We start from the raw sequence: 24,024 nt of genomic DNA, 5'->3' as shown, positions 1-24,024 counted from the left end.
TAGAGGTTTGCCTCTAACACTGGTTAGCTCAGTGACCACAGAGACATTGCTTAACCACTCTAAAGCCCAGTTGTCTCTTCTGATCTTACAGAGATGTTGCTCTCTCTATCTCAAAGATATATATAAGGGAAAGGTAAAGAAAGATGGTACTTCATGAGTTTAGTCCAGGATCTTTGGAGTCTGATACTCAAAAGAAAACAAGAAAATGTCATTGTTTTCCTCCAGTTTGGTCAAACCCCTCCCTTCCCCCCCAAGAAGCAGAGACAAAGAGAAAAGGGGCCCTAGGAGGAGACACTCAGCTCCACCAGCTTTCTTTACATTTCCCCAGCTGCATCTCAGCTCAGAAATTCCCACAAGGATGCCTACTAGGCCCCAAGGCCACAGTCTAAAGAAAACAGGTGAGGGGGACACAGGGAGGTAAATAGCAAAAGATACTTAACTCTCCAGGAAGACAGACAGTTTGGCATTTAGGTAAACTCTTATGGGGGAGCAGCCTGAAGGCCTTAATTTCCATCCAAAAGGGAAAAAAAAGATTACATTTCCAAAACCAAGTCCTTTCCCCCCCCTCAATTTGGAAACCCCTAGTTAGGCCTTTGGGGGTGGGGAGGGTAAAATCTGCCCTAGCAGAGCCAGACCTAGCTATCTACCAATTAGAGCAGTCCCCAAGTTGAAGGCACTGCTTGGGTGGGGTTGGGGTGGTAGGTGGATGGCCCAAGTAGAGCCAGGATGACCTTTGGTTTGGGATGTGGTAGAGAGGTTTGTCCTTCTGGTATGGGTGGGATTAGATGGCCACAGAGGAACCCATTATATGTCAAGTACTATGCTAGGCAAAATGACAGGCAGGGTAATATAGTGGAATAGAAGCTCTGGATTAAAATACCACTTTATGCCAACTGTGTGGCCCTGAGCAAGTTGTCTAACCTCAGTAAGCCAGAGTCTCCTCATCTACAAAATGGGGATATAACACCTCTGCCCACTTCACAGGGTGGTTGTGAGAATAAAAGGAGAGATGTAAAGGGCTTTTGCAAACCTTAAAACCTAATCCCTACCTCCCCGTGTTTCTGCTCCTCTGACCCGAGTCTTCTTTGGCAACCACATATTCTTAGACACAGTGACATTGGCTACCTTGCTGTTCTGCTCACTAAACACTGTTCTCCATGCCTAAAATGCTCTCCCTCCTGACGTTCCTGGCTTCCTTCAAGCCTCAGCAAAAACACCACCTTTGTCAGGAAGCCTTTCTCAGCCTTCTTTTCCTCTTTAGTAATATTATTTCCCATTTTTTTTTTCTGCATAGATCTAGTTTGCATATAGTGTGCTTGTTTTCGAGTGATCTCTCAGATTAGACTGTGAACTTCTTGAGTTTGGGGATTGTCTTTTTGCTTTTCTTTGTATCTGGGGGTTCATCATCGGGCCTGGCCCATAGCAGGTACTCTTGTTGACTTGAAAATGCTTGCTATAAATTTGAGGTATGATAGAATGGAGCACACCAAGAAGCCTCGGCGGAGATCTTAGATTCATGATACAGTAACTATCCAGAGTCCAGATCAAAACAAGCTGACGGGTTTTTGCCAAACCAAACTGCTATTGTGACAGCATCCACACAATGTATAACCATCCACTGACATTTTGCCTTATGTTTGTTGAACTTCTGGTTAACTCTTGTCTGAGTTGGAAGAGTAAATAAGAAACATCTCGATGTCCAGCCATTCACTGGAGGAGGGGAGACCAGATAGAGAGAAAAGTACCAGAAAAGCTTTGGCTGAGGTGACCCCTTCACCAAAGATTTTCAAGAACTGTTCTTGTACCTACCTGTCTCTTCCAGAGGGTAGGTGTTTAAGAGTTTGGGAAAATTAATCAACAAATACTTAAATAGCAGCTCCCTTGGAAATGGCAGAAAATGGTAACAAAAATGCTGACATTGGGGACAGCTAGGTGGCTCAGTGGATTGAGAGGTAGGCCTAGAGACGGGAGGTCCTAGGTTCAAATCTGACCTCAGACACTTCCCAGCTGTGTGACCCTGGTCAAGTCACATGGCTCTCATTGCCCAGCCCTTACAGCTCTTCTGCCTTGGAACCAACACACAGTATTGATTCTAAGAAGGAAGGTAAGGGTTAAAAAAAAAAAGTGCTGACCTTTGAACCTGTACTCAGGAGCCTAGAATCCAGATCAGGGCTCTGACACTAAGCTATGTGACTTCTGTACCCTTCAATCTCCAAGATTGAACTTGGACTCAGCAGCAAGGGATTCAGACCCAGGCTCTGCCACTTACTAATCAACGGGGGCCTTGGTGACCTTTAGTTTCCTCCCAGGTAAAATTGGAATAATAACATTAGCAACTACCGTACCTGCCAGGTTTTTGGTGAGGAAACTGCTTTTTGCAAGGCCCTACATAAATGTGAGCTATTATCATTAATTGGAGAGGGAAGCTAATTAACAGCACAAAAAGGTATAAGAGCCCCAGTGAGTGGTAAAAACAATTAACTGCCTTTGGAATTTGGAGGGAGGAAAGAAGCCTGGAGGGCTGGAGTGTGCAAGGGAAGGTGGGTAGGGTTTAGTCTGGACAGGATTCTGGATGGTTAGGGAAAGGAAGTAGGCATTCATTCATTCAATCATCAAATATTTAATCCAGGCTAGGGAAAGACTGAATTAACCATTTCTCCCAGATCTAGTACTCTCTTCCCTAATCTTGGTGAAGAGGACTGTGTTACTGTGAGACTGGTGTGTGAGGATGAGCAGCCCATCTAGTTAAGAGCCTATAACCAGAGTTTTCTATCTGTTTAGCCTTTTTTTTTTAAACCCTCACCTTCTATCTTAGAATCAATTCTAAGGCAGAAGAGTTAGGCAAACGGGACTAAGTGACTTGACCAGGTTCACAAAGCTAGGAAGTACCTGAGGCCAGATTTGAACCCAGGTACACCTGGTACTCTATTCACCTTTAGTCTTTGCAAGGTACAATTCCCTGGAATGCCAGGGTTAGAGGATTACAGGTTTGTAGGTTTAGAACTGGAAGGGCCCTGGGAGGCTAGTGAGTCCAAGACAAGGTTCAGCGACTGGCTCAAGGTCACCTCGGTGAATTGTTTTAAACCTTGTTCTGTGTCCCAGGTTAGCATAGGGCCTGGTACATAGTAGGAAACTAATAAATGTCTGTTCAATAACTGCTCTTTCCAGAGGTTTTTCTTTTCCCCTCAGGGCAGACCCAGAAGTCAAAACTGCCATCTTCCCATGCATCCTCCCAAAGTAAGGCAGCATGAGACAAGGCAGACATCTTCCTATTCAGCCCTGGAAAAACTGGAATCCTGCCTGCCCTCCTACTTGAAGCTATCTGGGAAAGGGAGAGCTGTCGGGGAAGCCTGACTGGCTCCATGCAAAATTTCATCTAGATCAGTGATTCCCAAAATGGGTGCCACCGCCCCCTGGTGGGTGCTGCAGTGATCCAGGGTGGAGCGGTGATGGCCACAGGTGCATTTATCTTTCCTATTAATTGCTATTAAAATAAAAAAAATTAATTTCCAGGGGGATAAGTAATATCTTTTTCTGGAAAGGGGGCGATAGGCCAAAAAAGTTTGGGAACCACTGCTCTAGAGCAATAGTACCTAATGAATGGAAGAGGAGAGGGAAAGGTCTTAGAGTTACTCCCACGGGGAGTTTGCAATCTAGTTGGAGAATCCCCAGTGGTAGGAGCCAGCTGAAAATAGAGACATGAACTCTCTCTTCCCAGAAACTTCATTGAGTGGTAATTCTTCAACTAGTCCTACTCCCAGAGACCCAGAGCTGTTGTGTTAGGGTGAGGTCCTCTCATGCTACCTAATAGGTCCTTTCATTTTATAGAGAAGGAAACTGGGGCCAAGGGGGGTTAAGAGACTCATCCAAGGTCACCTGGACAGTAGCAGAGACAGAATTCAGGCCCTCCAATGACAAATATAATATTCTTTCTGATAGGGAGAGTTGGTTTCAGGATGTAGCATAGATAAGAGTGTGTTAGCCTTAGAATCCAGAAAGCCTGGGTTGAAATTCCACCCCTGACACTTGCTAGCTATGTAACCATGGGCAAATCACTTAATCTCAACAAGGGTCAGTTTTTCTGTCTGTAAAATGGAGGTAAGAATACCTGTCTTGGGTGGCAGTTAGGTGGCTCAGTGAATGAAGAGCCAGGTCCTGGATTGAAATCTGACGTCATACTTCTTAGTTGTGTGACTTTGGGCAAGCCACTTAACCTCCATTGCATTGCCCTTACTGCTTTTCTAAGGTGGAACCAATTCATAGTATTGATTCCAAGATGGAAGGTGAGGATTGTTTTTGTTTTTTAAATACCTGTTGTTCTTTTTTGATACCTAATTCAGGATTACCATGAGGTTGGAAATATGAGATAATGTTTTTTGTATCCCCAGTGTCTTGTCCATAGAAGACACTTAATAAATGCTTGCTGAATTTAATTGACTAATTAAAGTAAAGCACATTGCAAATGCTCATGTGTACTATGTAAATGTCAATTATTAAGATTATTAGACCCTCATGTGCTTCAAGGTAGATTCTCCTGTATGGGGAAGTCTCAGGAAAGAATGAATGTCTATGAGTCAGTGGCCTGAACCTTTGGGAGAATGTAGGACTGAATTTAGGGTTGGTAGCTCCTCTCACTAGACTAAAAGCAGCCTGATCTTCAGGGAAGCAGGTCATCTTCCTTAAAGCCCTGGGTTGCTTTCTAGGTACATTTTATTGCCTCCAGTATCAAAGCAGGAAGAGCCAAACAAATTGGGAAAATGCCACGACGCTGGAAGAATGAGTCATAGACCATCAATCTGATTTAAGTCAGAGAGACTGGGGGGGTCCAGGGGAGCTCCCTACCAGAAAGGATGAGTGTTTAAGGCATGCTGAGCAGGTTACAAAGACTATCCTTGCCCTCAAGGTGCTCACCTGCTAGTCAAAGGGACAAGATTACCATACAGGAAACAAATAATGAATACAAGGCTAGACCGTACACAATCCAGTATTGTTAACTCACCGGAGGCCAAGTAGGAGGGGGAATTCTGAAAATGGTTCTGAATGGGCTGCCTGGAGGAGGTGACTATTTGAAAGAGCTTATCTCTTTTCAGGCATCCTCTGAAAAGTAGAGACTGGAACCCAAACCAAGTGGAACTCCAAACATGAGCAGCTCCAAAACAAAATGAGCCTGAAATTCATTTCCACTATTTACTCTTTTAAAAAAGAGAATTCTTTGCACACAAAAGGTTTATTCTTTTAAGAAATATCTGGGGTAGTGATACTCTAATACCTTTGGTCTTGCTTCAGTTTCAAATGCATCTTTACCTTTATCTTTTCCTACTTGTGTGACTAGTGCAATTCTGGGGCTTGCCTTCAAAGGACCTTAATCTGAATCCCAGCTCTCTTACTACTCGGGGCTTCTCCTTTCTGTGCCTCAGTTTTTTCATTCTTAAAATGAAGGGGTTGGACTAGATCAGTGGTTCCCAAACTTTTTTGGCCTACCACCCCCTTTCCAGAAAAAATATTACTTAGCACCCCCTGTCACATACTATCACCGCCCCCTTACAGTTATTCACCGCCCCTAAATGCACCCGTGGCCATAACCACCCCCCTGGATTGCTGCAGCACCCACCAGGGGGCGGTGGTGCCCACTTTGGGAATCACTGGACTAGATCATTTCTGAGCTCCCTTTTAACTACATAGTCCTTTAGACTATGCTATGATCTGGGTCAAGTCACTGAACCTTTATGGGTCTCAACTTTCTCATTTGTTTGATAGGGATGTTGAGTTAGACCATTTCTAAGGACTTCTAGCTTCCAGTTTTATAATTCCCCTTTATAATTTCTAGCTTTAAATCCATGATCCTAGGGGGGGCAGCTGGGTAGCTCAGTGGATTGAGAGCCAGGCCTAGAGACAGGAGGTCCTAGGTTCAAATCCGGCCTCAGACACTTCCTAGCTGTGTGACCCTGGGCAAGTCATTTGACCCCCATTGCCTACCCTTACCACTCTTCCACCTATAAGTCAATACACAGAAGTTAAGGGTTTAAAATAAAAAATTTTTTAAAAAATTAAAAAAAAAATCCATGATCCTGTGGCATTCTATAACTGTGGACAAGACATTTTACCCTCATTTGCAAAATAGAAATTATAAAGAGTTGCATGATATATCTAATTGTGAAAAGATTATTAGTAAGTAGGAACTAGAACCTGGGTTTCCTAGTTCCAAGTCCTATATCCTCTCTAGGACTGAGAAAAGGCTTTGTCAAGTCCCCTATGAACCTGGGCTCTAGAGACCTTCTGACAACCAAACCAAAGTATGGAATTAGGGCTTTAAGGAGACAGGTTAACTTAGTATTTTTTAATCCTCTCCAAGGTGAAATTAAAAAACATGGAATCATGGTCTTGGAGTTTGTAGGGATTTCAGAGATCACCCAGTCCAACCTGTATGTATTTGAACAGAATCTCCCTTCTTTCCCATCACATACTTGATAAGAGGCCATCCAGCTTCTGAATCCAATGGAGCAGAACCTAGGAGCCAACTTCCTTCTAAGACAGCCCGTTCCACTTCTGGACAGCTCAAACAGGGGGCAAGTTTTTTCTTGGATGGAGCTGAAACCTGCCTCAGCAACTTAGATCTATTGCTCCCTCTTTGATCATCTGGGGCTCAGAAGTCCTTCTATAAAGCAGTCCCAGACTACTTAAGTCCATGAAGTCTTTTCTTTTCTGGAAGAAACCTTATCTGTTTTCTACCAGTAATCCTTGGATGAGTATGGCATGGTTTTCAGCCTTCTCCCTATTCTAGTTAGTCTCCTCTAGACATTTCTGAGCTTGCTGTGGTTCTTACAATGTGGCATCCAGAACTGAACACAGTGATCTAGAAATACTCTGATCTTTCTTCTCATTCTGGATACTACACATTAGTGTATCGTATCGTACATATCTTATTGACATACATATCTGACTCTCATTGAGCTTGTAGTCCACTAAGACCTCTTGATTTTTTTCATGTAGTGAGCTTTCTAGTTACTCTTCCCGCATTGTCTTGCATGGTTGATTTTTAAAATTCAAATTCAGAACTTTATATTTAGTCCTATTAAATTCCTTTGTAAAAAAATTTGACCTATTGTTTTAGCCACTTGAGATACTGATTATATTGTCCATATTAGTTCCCTCTCTGTTTTATGCCACCTGCAAATTTATAAAGAATATCATCTCTTTGTTGTGGTTGAGTCATTTTTCAGTTGTGCCAGATTTCCCCCCCTCCCCCCCCCATTTTGGAGTTTTCTTAGCAAAGCTACTGGAGTGGATAGCTATTTCTTTCTCCAGTTCATTTTACAGATGAAGAAACCGAGGCAGAGTGAATTGACTTGTCCAGGATCACACAGCTAGTCTTCTGGATTTGAACTCGGGTCCTCCTGACTCAAGGTCCAGGGCTATATTCATTAAACTACCTAGCTGCTAACTTCATCCACGGCAGGCGTTTTGCAGACAGCCTTTTTGTGTGTGACTCCTTTGGCAGTCTGGTAAAGCCTATTGCCCCTTTCTCAGAAGAATGTTTTTAAATGCATAAAACACAAAAAAATTACAAAGGAAATAAAGTACGTTGAAGTAGTTATCAAAGCATTAACAGCAACAATAACAACAAAAAGCATACGTCCTAGCTTAAGAATCATTAAATTAAAAAAAAAAAAAGTAAAACATGCCAAAACACTGAACTCCTAAGTCGCCAATAAATACAGTGCCCAGAAAGCAAGCCAAAGGCAGATTTATTCCCAGCTGTGACTTAGCCCAAGTTGGTGGAGGGCCTCAGTTTCCTCAGGACCCAGATTTCTAGGCCTAGGGTCAGAGAAAAGGAGGGAAACTAAAGGGGTTGAAAAGATTTGAAAAAAGCCCATTGATTTAGGGCAGGGATGGAGGAATAAATAAATTCATTTTCCTTGGGTTCTCCAGAAGGAAGATCTACATTTCCATTCCAAAAGAAAAGCCTGAATCTCAGAAGCCAATTTCCTTCCCTTTGCCCCCACGCCTCCCTTCCCCCTCCTGCCCCAATAGCTCTTGGTCATCAGTGGTGCCCCTTAGTTCCTCCCTTTTGGATAAAAAAAAAAAAAAGCCACAATTGTGCAGAAATCAATGAGCCAATATTTATTATCTATTACTTGGGTATCAGCAGAGGCTTAAAGGCAGATAAGGCTTAAAGGGGAGGCTGGGGCCAGATACTGGAAGGGGGTTGGAATGCCCAGGCTAAGGAGTTTGGACTTTCTGACTCAAGGGGGGAGGGGAAAGCTAGGAAGGGAGAAGGAGGTGGAGGTAGAGAGGCCCCTGGGGAAACCATTGCAACCAGCCCAGGAAGAAGGCTGGTAGGGCTGGGTGCTAGGGAGGCAATATGTCTAGGAAATAAGACCTGAGAGAGGGCTTAAGACTCAGTCAGGTTATTGATAAATGAAAAGTACTGAATTAGCAAGAAAAAAATACCCCACCCTCTTCTGGCTTCTTTATTCTGTGAGCAAGTTCCTCTTTTTTACACTGGGTATAACCGCTTTGTTGATTCATTCATTGCACTCCTCATCCTCCCAGCCAAGTTATAACTTGTAAGGGGGGTGGAGGTGGGGGTGGGGAGGCAGGGACTAAGTCACCCAACTGGGTGATAAGTTAAGACTTGTAAGGCAAGGAACAGTGTTGGGGGGAAAAAAACAACTAAATTGAAGAAGGGGTCAGGGATAGGGCCTCGGAAAGAAAATTCAGTTCGATGAAACAAAAATGATTTATTAGAAGAATTTGTTAAATTCCTAACTCTGTGCCAGACTCCAGAGAATCAAGGATTAAAAAAAAAACGACAGAGGCATTAGGCTGCTGTGGGGAAAGAGCTGGCCCTGGACACTGGGCATTTCCAGTTGTGTCAGACTCCCCATTTTGGAGTTTTCTTGGCAAAGGTGCTGGAGTGGTTTGCCATTTCCCTCTCCAGCTCATTTTATAGATCAGGAAACTGAGGCAGAGTGAATTGGCTTGTCCATGGCCACATAGCTGGTAAGTGTCTGAAGCTGGATTTGAATTCAGGGTCTGCTGACTCAAGACCCAGTGCTATATATCCACTGAACTACCTAGCGGCTTCCTTCATTGAAGGTATTAGAAATTCATTGAAGATTGGAGTTCAGGGGCTTCCCTGCATAGGGCAAGACATTAGGCGCCCCCCCCCCCCTTACCCTTCAGGGCCCAGAGGAACTCATTCTGAGATGTAATTGAGGAATAGGTGCTAAATTGCTTCAGTGCAGGGGAATTTCCTCACTGGGCGTTTCTTGCACTAATGAAATTACAGATATGGTAAAATAACAAGAAAGAGCCTGCCTTCGAGGAACTTATATGTTCTACATCTGTAAAATGTGGACAGTCATAGCACCTCCAGATCTCCCTGGGTGGCTGCAGTGAGGTTACGATGAAATGTTTCTAAAGCACTTTGCAAACTTTAAAGCGCTGGCTACGATTATTAACTAATTTAATTTAATACTAGCTATGATTATTGTTATCATCATCATCATCATCATCATCATCGCTGGAGGGTTCGGTGCCATTCATTCAGTGGAACACGAGGTAGAGCGCAATCGGAGGAACCCAGACAAAAGGCCAAAGGAAAATGTGGGGGATATTTTGCGCTGGGCGCCGGGGATTGGGGAGGCAAGGGCAGGGGGCCACGGAATGAACAGCACTTGGGACACAGAAAGAGATGTTCCATATTCCAGGCCCACTCGGGGCCCTGGGAGAGGAAGGGGACCGTGGAATGAGGATGGCCCTGGGCCGCCTTACCTCCCTTTTCCAGCGTGCCAGCCACTCATCTCGCTTGCGTTTGCTGATGTAGTAGGGATCCCCGGCCTGGAAGGTGAGCCGCTGCATGGGCCGCTGTCGAAGACTGGACTCCCAGCCCAGGCCTCCCCGTAACCGGCCCCGAGCTCCCTGGGAAGGAGACAGAGGCACACAGACAGACAGATATTCAGGAAGGTTTGGGCACTTTCTCCCCTGGCTCTCACAGGGTTCATTACGGCCAGAGTATACATAGAGAAGGGCCTGGGAAGTCCTTGCCAAAAAGGATGACTGTGACTTGGGGACCAGAAACCTAGACTTTGGGCCTCAAGCTCCTCTAGAGAAACACTAACTCCAAGGGTTAGGTTTGGCTCAGATAACACATGCGAAGCATTTGGCAGACTTTCTTTTCTTTTTCCTTTTTTTTTTTTTTTAAAGCATCCATACTATGTATCGGTTCTAAGGCAGAATAGCAGTAAGGGTGAGGCAATGGGGGTCAAGTGACTTGCCCAAGGTCACACAGCAAGGAAGTGTCTGAGGCCAGATTTGAACCCAGGCCTTCCCCTCTCCGGGCCTGGCTCTCAGTCCACTGAGCCACCCAGCAGCCCCATTTTGCAGACTTTCAAGTGCTATAAAATGCCTTTCACCACCACTGCTGCCTCCACCACCATCTTTACAGATGAGGAACTTTGTGCAGATGCCTAAGAGCTGGGAAAGGAGAGCATCTCTTTCCCTTTTTCAGCCTCGGACTTCTCACCTCTAAGGAGGATATGAGTACCCACCTCTCTGTATAAAATGAGATGCTGTTTGTAAAGCGCTTTGCTGACTTTTAAGCACTCTAGAAATGCTCGCTATGACTGCTATTATTATTAGGAGAGAACAGAGAAGTCCGATTGTAGGCCTGCCGGGCTTTAGCCGGGAAGACGCCAAGGGGCCTTCCCACGCAGGTAAGAGAGGATGGAGACAAGATTTGAACCCCAGGCCATGAGCTCCACACCATGGCCCTCGCCCTCCCCCCTTTCCCACGGAGTGATGAGGAACGGGGAAGGCAGAGTCAGTCCCATCCTGTCTAAAATGGCGGCCCCGTGTGTGGGCCTCCTCCCGGGCCTCACTAGGCCCCACCAAGACCGGAGGCCAGAGAAGGAAAGGCCCTTCTCACGATCAGACCCCCTTAGGAGTTGGGAGCAAATACTTGCCTCCATTTTCACAGAATCAAAGTTGGTCTCTTCCTTTTCTTCTTTGCCTGTGGAGAGAGAAGAGCGAGGGTTCATCTACCTGATGCTCACTCCCCCCGGGACTGGCACGAGATAGGAAGCCTAGGACCGTACCCCGGCGGCCCTGGCCTCCCGGAGGCCTCCCTCTGTCCCCCCGGCCTCCCGGAGGCCTCCCTCTGTCCCCCCGGCCTGCCCTTCCCCCACGAGCTAGAAGCAGGCCCCGCAGAGGGGTTTGGAGCTAAGACCCGAGTGTGGTTTCCTGTGCATCGGCTGCCTCCATAGACAGAGCGGCTCTAAATACCGCTTCTCGCTTCCCAGGTGCGCCGAGGGGAGGACCAAGGTGGGAGCGGGCAGGAAAGGCCAGGGGAGGGCCTCGGCCCCTGCCTGCTCTTCCCAGGGGCTCCGGAGGGGATGGCGAGGCCCATTGCTCTTTAGAGGAGGCCTGAGCCGGCTGCTCCTCCGTGAGTCTGGGTTCTCTCCCTTCTCATGATCGATGTTCATACTCTTGCACATACCATGTAGGGAAAAGAGACTGGAAGTCAAGAGGCCTGGTTCCACATTCCTCTCTGCTGCCCGCTGGCATGAGATCTAGCACCCTAGATATTGTAGAAGAGAGCTCAGATGCCCCCGAAGCCAGTGGCTCTGCTTTTACCAACCAGGAAACCGACCCTGGAGGGCTGAAGAAATCTGCCCTATGTCACAGAAGTGGCAGAGAAAGGATTTGAACTCAGGTCCTCGGACTCTAAATCCAGCCCTTTTCCCCACCGTCCCATGCTCTCTGGGACTACGGAATGAAACAGTCTTTGTATTTTATAACATATATATTTTAAAATATTCTATTCTACCTAAAGTTGGAAGCTAGGAGTAGATCCTATCATTCTGTAGCCCAAGTCCCCCAAGCATTTGTTTTGCTCTTTTGACAAATGGCTCCCAGCAATTCTTTCCGGCCTGAATTCTTTCTCAGACCGCCCAACGGGCTTCCCTTGCTGATCCATCCAGGTTTTTGAGAAATCTGATTCCAAATATCAGCAGTAGCCAAAGAACCTCAGCGACTGGAGCCGCTTCCTCATTAGAGCATGGTCACTCTCCGCTGGTCAAAATTCAGAGGGGAAGGTTCCCTTGGAATCTGGAGGGGCCCAGGGCAGGCCGGGCCACCTCTCTGCCCTTCCCAGGCCCAGCCTTGGAGCTGGCTCTGGAGCAAGGCTAAGTGCCGCTCTCACAGCGAGGCTGCTGCTTCCTCCCTCCCAGGCCTTTCTCCCTCAATCCAACCAGCTGGCTTCAGGACTCGGTGATTTGCTCGTCTTGAGTCTCCAGCCAGGGGCTCAGTCCCCTCAGTTCCCACTTAGGGGCCTTCATGGCTTTCTTTCAGAGAGTAAGACTATTTGAGGAGAAGTCTGAGCTCAGTAGGATAGGAAGGCTGCCGGGATGGAGAAGGGCGACAGGTTTAAGAAGCCCCAAACACAACAAAATGGTCCCCTCTTGATATTTGTGGCTCTGAAGCAGGAGACCAACTCTTCTCCCACAGGGATCTCTCCCACCCTCTCACCTCCACATGGGGTTCTTTCTTCCATCTAAATTCCCACCAATGTTCCTGGCTACTCCCTCTCTGGTCCCTAAACCTCTTCCTTTCATATATCCATCTGCCAAAGCCCTCACACATCCATAGTCTCCTGACCCCAACAAGCTAAGATTCACTATACCAGGGCCAACTGGGTGGCTCAGCAGATGGAGAGCCAGGTTCAGAGACAGGAATTTGTGGGTTCAAATCTGGCCTCAAATACTTTCTAGCAGCATGACTCTGGTCAAGTCCTTTAACCCCCATTGCCCAGCTTTTCTCGATCTTCTGTCTTGGAACCAATGCACAGTATTGATTCCAAGATGGAAGATAAGGGTTAAAAAAAAAAAAAAGATTGGGGTGGGAGAACAGAGGAAGAAGGTCAAGAAATACACAATGGGAGAATGGAACCCCACCAAACTGCCTTGGTCTCTGCTCCGGAAGCGGTGCTGAGCCTGGAGGATAAGAGCATACAAGGGAGTAAGAAAGAATGTGTGTGTTTACCATGGGCAAGGGTAGGCAGTGGGGGAAGCAGGGTGGGGAAGGTGGAGGTGAATTGTGTGGTGGATGTTTTGAAACTCTTTAAGTGACTTTTCATCCTCATAGAGTTTTATGGTTTTCCCCCCAGTTTATCTGCTTCTCCCTTGTCCTGTTTTACTTCCCCTCACTCTAACCACAGCAGTCTCCCTGACTTTTCCTCTGGTTTCAGCATGGGCCTCCTAGAAGATTTCCTTCCCCTTCGGGGGTCATCCCACAGTTCCCTTGCCTCTCAGCCAGAACACTGGCTGGGGCCCCGGCCTCTCCTCTCAGATTTAGAAGGGACAGGGCTTGGAAGGGCTTTGGTTACTCTCTTCTTGGGCCACTGACCCTTCGACCTGGAAAGTCTTGAGCGGTAATCCCAGCTCTGCCCCAGTGGGACCCGAGACCAGCTGTCACTTGGGTACAGCTGGGGGGATTTACAGGAAGACTCTGACACCGCATCTGTGTTGGATCCAGGCCTTAGAGCAAGGTCAGTCAGGTTTCTATAGCCATATTCTTTTTTTTTTTTTTTTTTTTTTTTTTTTTTTTAACTAAGATCCCAAACTTTTCCTACCCACTCCCGGGGTGGTCTTGGCCACCAACTAAATGTCAGGTCTTCTTTTTAGATCAATTCTTTCTTTCTTTCTTTTTTTTTTTTTTTAACTTTACCTACTGTCTTAGAATTGGTACTAAGCATGGGTTTCAAGGCAGAAGAGCAGTAAAGGCGAGGCAATTGGGGTTAGTGGCTTCCCCAGGGTCACACAGCTAGAAAATGTCTGAGGTCAGATTTGACCCAGGTCCTCCCATCTCTAGGCCTGGCTGTCTATCCACTAAATCACCTAGCTACTCCCCTAAAAAATTTTCTAAAGGGTTCCCTTTCACCCCACTCCACCCCAGTCAGAATTTTTATCCTCTAATAAATTCTCCCACTTTCTTCCCTCCCCAGATGTCCCTGATCATAAACAATAGCTTTAGAGCTGGCAGGGTCCTCGGATACCATCTAACCCAACCAATACTTAACCTGGAACCTCTTCTGTAACACTGATAACAAGTGGTCTTTGCCTAGCCCTAGAAGCATCTAGTGAAGGGAAATTGGCTACCCCTAATAGCTCTAATTATTTGGAAGTTTTTCCTTGCCTCAAGTCAACAAGCATTTATTAAGCACCAAACACTGTGCACCTGCCTCTTGGTTATTTCTACCCAGCGTTCCTAATCTTGCCTTCTAGGGCCAAGCGGAGCAAATCTAATCCTTCCACATGACAACCCTTCAATTACTTGAAGACATCTGTCATGTCACCCCCTGAGTCCTCTCTAGGATGCATAGTTTCAGTTCCTTCAACCCCTCTTTGTGTGGCAGGATTCTCTAGTTCACCCTCCACCCTGACCGTCCTTCTCTGAATGTCCCCTTGTTTATCAATATCCTTCATAAAATGTGGAACCCAGAAATCAACACAATACCCAAGGAGGTTCTGACCAGGTCAGTACACAGCAGAACTACAAATCTCCTTTGTCTTGGGCTTCTAGCTTCCTCCCTCCCCCCCCATTTTCTTTTTTCAGCTCTTACCTTCTGTCTTAGAATTAATACTAAACATTAGTTCTAAGGCAGAAGAGCAGTAAAGGCTAGGCAATGGGGGTTAAGTGACTTGCCCAGGGTCACACAGCAAGGAAGCATCTGAGGTCAGCTTTGATCTCCTGTCTCTAGGCTTGGCTCTCTATCTACTGAGCCACCTGGCTGCTCCACTCTAGCTTTCTTAATGTAAAGATACCTGTGTTTACATATCCCTTCCTCCTCAGGACAAAAGGGGTCATTTCTAGCCTGATACCAGCATTCAACAAACATGATAGACTTGGTATGGGCTAGAAGGACTTTTTCTTCCTCTCTCACATCTATCTACCTTCTAGTTCTGACCCTTGGGGTCCAGGGGAGTCTCAGGTGGATCTGCTTTTTAGATACTTGATTAATCTGACCCACTATCAGTTCAAGCCCTATGGGGGTACCAGGAATTGGAGCTTGGTTCTGAGATCAGCCTGGGAATTGAGCGAGTTCTATGGAGGGCCTGGGGAAGGACCACTCTAAGCCTGTTTAAGATGTTACTAGATCAAGAAGGCGGAGATAGTACTAGGCCAGCCTCTGTGAAGTAGTAACATGTGCCCTGGTGTTAGTCAGCATTCTGCATGGACCCCAACTATTTCACTGGCTAGGAATGAAGGGGTCAGCTAGGAAGTTCCTACCTGCCCAAATAATGGCTCTGGCGCCTCCCAGTGGAGGATCTCTCCTTCAGAGGTCCCAGATTCATTTCTAGACTATTTCCCTATTCTTACATTGGTCCTTTCTAGACCTAAGATCCCTAGCTTGACAGGCAATGCCTGGGTACGCTGGGAAATGTTGCCCTCAAACCTTCCTTGACAATCACCAATTGGTTTTTGGATAGATGAGCAACAAAGGATGCCTGGGCCCATTGGTCAACCCTCCTCCAAGAGCCTTACAGAAAGGCTTTAGGAGAGATCCTGTGGGATTGTGGTTAAGTGTCCTGAGCACAGAGATCAAGAGAGCCATCTCCTAATCCCTCTGCTTGGCCACTAACTAGCTACGAGACTTTAGGCAAATTTTTTGGCCAGTACGAATGAACAAGATGATCTCTAAGGTTGCTTCCAGCTTTCAGAAAACATTCTTTAATTCTAAGAACTCAGGATGCTGTCAAAATGTGATTATTTCAATACCTCAACAACGCCACAATTCACCACATAACCACCAACATGTCAATAATAACCCCACACAAAGCCTAAACATCTCTGCAGTGGCTCAGTGATTCCCACTTTCCAAACATTCAACCTACTCCACTATGACCTTTAGTAATCCCACAGCAAATTAAGAACAGAGAACAGCTCAGCCTTTGAGGCAGCTGGTGGCACAATGGCCAGGGTGCTGGACCTGGAAGATCTGACATTTACTAGCTATGTGATCCTAAGCCAGTCATTTAACCTCTTTTGTGCCTCAGTTTCCTCATCTGTAGAATGGGGAGAATGCCTGATAGGATTATTAGAACTGAAAGAGATAATATTTGTAATAAGCATTTAGGGGACAGATAGGTGGCTCAGTGAATTGAGAGTCAGTTCTAGAGATGGGAGGGCCTGGGTTCAAATCTGACCTAAAATCTGACACTTCCTAGCTATGTGATTGTTGGTAAGTTACTTAACCCCCATTGCCCAGCCCATTCTGTTCTTCTGCCTTAGAACCAATATACATTAATGATTCTAAGACGGAAAGTATGGGACAAAAAAAAAAAAAAGAAGTAAGCATTTAGCATAGGGTCTGACATATACATAATAAGTTTTCCCACAAAAGCTTACTCTCTTCTCTTCTCTTCTTTTCCCTTCCCCACGTCTTTCTCAGTGGCAGCTCTAAGAGCTCTGCTTTCAGGAAGAGAATGGAAAGGAAGGCCTGAGCATGGCTTCCTAAAATCCTTAGCACCAAGCCAAAAAGGAGGCCAAGGATTCTGGGAGTCCTTGGGAGTAGAGATACAGAAAAGACTGGGAACCACTCTTCAAAACACATACAATGAAGAAAAAAGTTGCCAAGGTCAACATGATCACAGAATTGCCTCCTGGCTCGGAGCCTACATTAATCCTAGCAAAATGGTGCTCCACAACAGGAAGACTTTAGTAAATACATCTGGGACTCTGCAAATAAAATAGCAGAGAAGTTAGAAAAGATCCTGGGGGGCAGCTGGGTAGCTCAGTGGAGTGAGAGTCAGGCCTAGAGTCAAGAGGTCCTAGGTTCAAACCCGGCCTCAGCCACTTCCCAGCTGTGTGACCCTGGGCAAGTCACTTGACCCCCATTGCCCATCCTTACCACTCTTCCCAGCTATGAGACAGAACACCGAAGCACAAGGGTTAAAAAAAAAAAAAAAAAAAAAAAAAGATCCTAGGACTGGGAATGAGATGGCCCATTAGAAATCACATCTTACTCTCAATTAAGAGATGGGGAAGAACTGAGACCCCAGGAGCAGGTGGGGGAGGAAGGTATTGAGAGATCATTTAATCAAAATCCATCATTATACAGTTGGGGAAACTGAGACTCACAGATGATAAGTGCCTATGGTTACACAGATTACAGAGTTGGGACTTGAACTCAAGGTCCTCCGATCCCATTATTTTATGCTTTGAGTATCATGCCGACAGGCACATGGAATAGCAGAGGTAAGATCTGAACCCAGGTCCTCGCACTCCAAATCTAGTAATCCAGAGTAGTGATGCCAGGCTCCTGCTCTCCTTTGCCCAAGGAAGGGCTCAGCAACCATTCCAAATCACCAAGGTCTCCTCCCAACACTCTTTCCAGGCTCTCTTCCACTAAAACCTTTTCCATACCCATTTAAGACTATGAAAAAGCTGACATCAGGATAGCTCCCTTCTCTCTGACTCAATTCATAATTTGAGGCAGGGGTCGGCAACGTATGGCTCTTTCTGCAGGAGCCAAAGTCCATTTTTTTTTCAGGCGCTGTTACAGGAGTGCACACTGTGAGCACTGTACGGCTCTCACGAAATTACATTTTTAAAAATGTGGTGTTTATGGCTCTCACAGCCAAAAAGGTAGCTGACCCCTGATCTGAGGGATTCCTTGCCTGCCAGGATTCCATTCTCTAAAGGAAAATAAGTGCTCCCTCCTAATCCACTAAGAAAGGATACTTCTTTTTAAAGGGAAAACAAGTGGGAAGGCTGAGAATGGGGCCAGAGGACCCAGGAAGTTGTAAGGAGCTGGTTTTCCATGGCCTCAGTCTTCCTAAATCTGGAATGTGATTAAGTTTGTTAATTTTTTGGAAAGACATAGAGTCACAGTATCTTCTCTTTTGGATACATCTATAGTGGATTACACGCATTTAATTTACTTTTTTCATCTTATATACCTTTAATGAGGGCTTCTTAAAAATGAATTGTACTTAGGCAAAACAACATGCAAATGCCTAATGATTCTACAGCTCTGCCCTGAAGTGAGTTGGTTTAACCTGAAAGGGAAATGGAGGCAACAGTCTAGAATTTCGTAAAGTGGAGCAGCTAGCAGGAGGGAATAACATTCAGCCCCCTGAACTCAGCCACGACTGGAAGAGCCGGCGTCACAAACTCCTATGATTCTAGGACTCTCTTAGGTCTGCCAAGTACAATCCTTCCTCTCCTAACCCTTCCAACCACTTAGTTTCTCATTTTCCAGCCAAATAAACTCACATCCCAAGTACAGTAGGCTCGAAGCATCTTTGCTGGGAAAGGATACAAGGGCCCTCAACTTTTGCAGCTCCACCCAAGGCCAAGAGCTAGGAAAGCAGAGCAATTGGATAGATGAAGTATCTTCCTACACCAGCTCTCCCCAAACACTGGGCCTTTCAATGTACCTGGCACCCAAACCTTTCCTAGAATGCAGAGAAGAGGGATGGACCAGATCCTTGGCAACTTTTTCAAGCCCCATCCTGTTGGCTCCTTCTTGTTCTTAATTCCTGATTCATTGCTGGATCCACCCCTCAGGCCTCATCAAGATTCCTCACCCTAACTCCTTAAAAATAGTCCTGTGAAAAATTAGAAACTAAGAGGGACATACGACTCAGATTCACACTCACCCCCCACCACAGGGGCTTCCTGCCCATCCTTGGGGGTACAGCAGCCATTCTCCAGGGTGCGGGCAGCTTCAGGCGCACTCTCTGCCTCTGCCTCTCCCTCAGCCCGAGCTCCACCTTTTCGCCCCGCCGGGCTCCCTTCCTCTGGCTGGGGCTCACTGGGCTTCTCCACATCCCCATTGGGCAGCAGCTCTGCAGGACCGGTGTCCTGAGCCATGGAGGGGGACTTTGAAGTTGGGGCAACTTCTTTAGGGGTGTCGCTGTTTTCCACCTTAAGAGATGAGAAAGAAGAAAAAAAACAACATGGCAAGTTATCAGACAAAACGGTAACACATTACCAACGGGCATTCATAATCTTGACACCTACCAAAAGTACAGGGGCTCCTCGTGTGACTCTAAGGCCTCCCAACACACGGATTCTAAGCCAAGTCCAATGGTTCCTGGACTATTAGAACACTCACTCTGTCCTCTTAGGCCAGTTCCAAGTGGCTTGGAATGTCCTCAGTTGGATTCTGGTGTTCTCCCTTCTAATTTTAGTGCTTGGGACCCTCCCTTCTCTTCACCTTTTCAAGGCCAAGCCCCAGGTCTAGGCAATGATTAACTGCCTGGGAGAGTAGGGAGGTCAGGGCCATAAAGCTAAGCTGTCCCATAAAGGGGCTTACCCAAGGGCCTCTCTGATCCCCAAATCAATTAACTCAGCTGCACCCAGCACAGCCCCCGCCCCACAGTCCTTTAAAATCAGAGCTATCTAGATCGACAGGGGGTGAATAGAGATGGGGGTGGAAATCTCCCTGGTATCACCTGTTGCATTAAAGCTGTTCTTATCCCTAAGAAATCTTCAAAGGGTTAGAGGCAGGGTCAACAGCACCTCCACACACCTACTGCTACTCAGACCATTGGGACCTGGGGGCCTCCAGGATCTTAAAGGCAGGCCAAAGGATTCTCTAGGTAATATTTATCCTCAGTATCAGAGCAGATGAAAGAAAGAAACATAAGAAAGCATTAGATAGTGCCAAGTTTGCCAGCTTGGAGTCACCGTCCCCAAGCCATACTCTCAATGCCCATTAAGGGAGCAGTGTGCCTCTCAAGCCAACTTCAGGGCTCCCCACCTAGGCCAGGGTCTTGACTGTGCCTCTCTCTCTGCCTCTCCACCCCCATGCGTCTCCTTCTAGAGTTAACAGGATAGAGTGGGAAAAGCTTTGGATCTGGAGTGAGGGGATATGACAGTGCTACCTACTGTTTGGGGTAGCTTGGGTTAGTAGTTTAATCTCTCTGGCCCCAAGTTTTCTTGCCTGTAAAATAGAGGGGTTCAGCTACATGATCTCTGGAGTCTCTTCTGCTTCTTTTTTTTTTAACCTTGTAATACTTTGTATTGGTTCTAAGACAGAAGAGTGGTAAGGGCTAGGGGTTAAATGACTTGTACAGGGTCACACAACTGGGATGTGTCTGAGGACAAATTTGAATCTAGGACATCCCATCTCTAGGTCTGGCTCTCAATCCACTAAACCACCCAGCTGTCCCCAGGACTACCCTTTTTTCACCTGGCATCTTCCTATCTTCTCCTTCTCTCTCTCTCTCTCTCTCTCTCTCTCTCTCTCTCTCTCTCTCTCTCTCTCTCTCTCTCTCTCTCTCTCAAAAATTCTTACCTTCCATCTTAGAATCAATACTGTGAAATGGCTCCAAGGCAGAAGAGCAATAGAAGGCTAGGTAATAGTGGTGAAGTGTCTTGAGTCCAAATTTGAACCCAGGACCTCTTGTCTCCAGGTATGGTTCCCTGGTTCACTTAGTCACCTAGCTGTCCCCTAGCTGCTTTCTTACATCTATCCCACCTATTAAAATCATAATCTCATTCCCTCAGGGGGCCAACAAATCAGTGAATTAATCTGACATCAAGACAAAATGGAAACTAATCCTTGCCCTCAAGGAGCTTATATTCTATTAAAGGTGGGGGATCCCAAACCCATACACAGACAAATACAAAACCCATAAAAAGTACTTTGGGTAGAACACTAAACAATTGACTGAGGAGACAGAAATCCAGAAAGATGTCCTATAGGTAGTGGCAGTTGATTGGAGCCTCAAAGGAAGCTAAGGATTTTCAAAGCCAGAGATGAGGTGGTACAGCATTCCCTGGAGGTGACAAGAGATGGTATTCCAGGGATGAGAAACAAACTGAGCAAAGGCAGAAAGGTGGGAGATAGAATGAGGAACACAGAGGACACAGAGGGAGAGCCCAAATTTCATGGTGGTGGTGGTGGGGGCAGGCTGATAATGAGAAATCAGATCAGCAACAACTCTTTATTTATTGAACTGAACTGAAAGGTTGGAATCCAATTGCAAAGGACTTTAAGCATCACCTCCCCTATTCTTCCAAACAAAAGAGGCTAAAAAATAGCTCGTTTTATCATGAAGCCAATGGGGAGCCAATGGTGTTTATGAAGCAGGCCAATGACAGCGGAGTAGAAGATACATTGAGAGGTGACACTTGGAGCAGGGAGACCAATGAGAAAGCTATTATTGGGGGCAGCTAGGTGACTCAGTGGATACAGCCCCAGGCCTGGAGATGGGAGATACTGGATTCAAATCTAGCCTCTGACATTTCCTAGCTGTGCAACCCTGGACAAATCACTCAACCCATCATTGCCTAGCCTTTAACGCTCTTCTGCCTTGGAAACAATGTATGGTATTGATTTTAAGACAGAAGATAAGGGTTTGAAGGGGAAAAAAGAAGGGTATTATTATAATAATCCTTATAATATGAGTGAGATATGACATGGGCCCAAACTTGGGTGGTGACCATAAGAATGGAGAGAAGAGGGTAGATTCAAGAGATGTCATGGAGGTAAAACTGACAAGATTTGACGGATTCAGGGTGATAAGGAAGAGTGAAAAGTCAAGCAAAGTTGGGTGACAAAACATGGTGGTACTCTAAGCAGAAATAAGGAAGTTAAGAAGAAACCTAGGTTTCAGGGGAAAGATAATGAGTTCTGTTTTGGAGGTGCTGAGTTTGATATGACTAAGAGGCATTCAAATGAAAATGTCTAGCAGGCAGCTGATGATGTAAGACTGGTGCTCTAGAGAAATGGGGGTGTGTGTGGTCAAATATGTATATTTCTGTCCAGAGATAATAATTGAACCTCTCCGAGGCTGAGATCACTAAGAGAGAAGGTAATGATATAATGAAAGAAAAGAGGGCAGGCAGGATGGACCCTGGTGTACAGCCATAAAGAGAGGATGGAAGCATGGATGATGATGCAGCAAAGGAGAATGTAAAGAACTCAACAGGCACGTGAGAGGGGACCTAGTGCTACCTGCTTTGAAAAGGCAGCCCCTCCACAATTATCTTGACAAAGTTTTGTCTTCAATCAAATAAAGGAGAGGATGTTGAGAAGTTGAGAAGGACCCTTCTTGCCTTAGAGCTCCAGATCAGATGTATAGGCATAGGGTTGGTAATGACAATGACCTACCTATTGAGATGATTTCTCCATTCTCTACTACAGTTACCAGTTAGAAAGTGGCCCCTGAATCCCCAATCCTGTGGACTTGTTGGTGGCATGGCAAGTTATTCAACTAAGTTGGAGAGAAGGGAAATGTAATGAGAAGAAGCTGGAAAAATAAGGCTAGAGCTAGACTGTTGAGAACCTTGCATGCTGGGCTGAGAAGTCTGAACTTTTAATTAATTTGGCAATAGGGAGCCACTAAAGGTTTGGGGGCAGGGAAGGCAGCTTTGTTTTAAGAAGACTGATTTGGCAAGGCTATATAAGATAGATTGGAGGGAGGGAGACATTTGAACCTAAGAGACTTGGGAAATAGTTACAAAAGTCTAGGGCTTTCCCATTACCTCCACCAGCAAAAACCTGACTTTTCTAGAATCTTAAGAGTTAGAATAGAAAAGACTTTACAGATATAAGTAATAATAGATCATTTCAACTACCATAGGATTAAGAGAGAGAAAGGGCCTCAGAGATTTCAGATCCCTCATTTCACAGATGGCAAAATGGAGGCCCAGAGAAAGGGTTTTTTTCCCCCCACTGGACCACCTTGGTTCCCATAAAGGACAAACAGTTCACTCACAACTAGATCATCTCTAAGGTCTGTTCTAGAGCTAAGATTTTCAGATTGATTACTGCTGTCTAATCTGGAGCTAGAGAAAGTGAGTAGGTAAAGGAAAAGGTGGGAAAAAAGAATCAGTCATTGATTCCACAAACATTTATGGAGGGTGCTAGGTCCAACTTGAAGGTAATCTCAAAATCCATAAGGCATTTCCCTGCTTCCAGGAGTTTACAATCAGGAAGGAGGAAGGAAAAAATGTAAATAGATCATGATAGGGATAGTTAGGTAACACAATGGGTTCCTTGGTTCCAATCTGACCTCAGATACTTGCTAGCTGTGTGACCCTGGGCAAATCATTTATCCCCAATTGGCTAGTCCTTACCATTCTTCTGCCTTAGAATTGATACTTAGTATTGCTTCTAATACAGAAGGTAAGGGTTTATACAAAGAAATAGATAATGATAACAGAGTATGTCAAGTCCACAAGATAATATTATGAAAGTCCAGAGGAGAAAAGAGTTTACAACTAGGGGAAAAACAAGTTGATTAAAAAATAAAACAAAAGGTGTAAAATCCTAATTTCTTTAAGCTTTCTTTTCTTTACTACCAGCCCAATGGTGATACCATTGGAGAATAGATATGTGTTGGAATAAAATCAATCAGTAAATTTAATAAGTCCCTACTATGTGCTAGGTATTGTGCTAAGTTCCGAGAATACAAAAAGAGGGAAAAGGCAGACATTCTTTGTCCTAAAGGAGCTAAAAATCTAATGGAGGAGACAATAGACAAACAAAAATATAGGTAACAAGCTATATTCAGGATAAATAGGGGATGATTAACAGAAGGAAAGCATCGGAATTAAGAGGGTTTAGGGAAGGGTTCTATAGAAAGTAGCATTTTAGTTGGGGCTGAAAGGGAGCTAGGGAGGTCAGTATTCAAAGCAAGGGATGGAGAATATTCTAGGTACATGAAACTAGCTAGAGAAAATGTCTACAGCTAAGAGATGGGAGTGTCTTGTTTATGGAACAGCCAAGAAGCCAATGTCACTGATCCAAAAAGTATGTGTTGAGGAGTAAGATATAAGAAGAATGGAAAGGTAGGAAGGAGGCTAGGGTTATGAATCATCTTTAATGCCAAAGTGAAATTTTTGTATTTGCTCCTGGAGGCAATAGGAAGTTGATGGAGTTTATTGTTGTTGTTGTGTGTGATATGATATGGTCAAACCTGTGCTTAGAAAAATCCCTTTGGTAATTGAATGGAAGACAGATTGGAGTAGGGAGAGACTTGAGGCCGGCAGACTCACCAGTAG

At 45.5% G+C, this 24,024-nt stretch overlaps 1 protein-coding gene across 2 annotated transcripts in view; it reads right to left on the bottom strand.

The window, feature by feature from the left end:
* DNMT3A (DNA methyltransferase 3 alpha) overlaps positions 1-24,024 on the bottom strand; it is a 177,412-nt gene that overhangs the window by 56,450 nt on the left and 96,938 nt on the right. For both annotated transcript variants that reach the window (XM_044663760.1, XM_044663761.1), the window contains exons 4-6: positions 18,666-18,933; positions 10,968-11,014; positions 9,778-9,924 (exon numbers count right to left, since the gene is read on the bottom strand). In XM_044663760.1, coding sequence (XP_044519695.1) covers positions 9,778-9,924; positions 10,968-11,014; positions 18,666-18,933 — 462 coding nt within the window. The remainder of the gene's footprint in view (positions 1-9,777; positions 9,925-10,967; positions 11,015-18,665; positions 18,934-24,024) is intronic.

The sequence above is a fragment of the Gracilinanus agilis genome, chromosome 2 (assembly GCF_016433145.1).
Source record: "Gracilinanus agilis isolate LMUSP501 chromosome 2, AgileGrace, whole genome shotgun sequence".
NCBI classification, from domain to species: domain Eukaryota; kingdom Metazoa; phylum Chordata; class Mammalia; order Didelphimorphia; family Didelphidae; genus Gracilinanus; species Gracilinanus agilis.
Note: the sequence above shows the minus strand (reverse complement) of the source record. Positions and strands in the feature narration are given on the sequence as shown.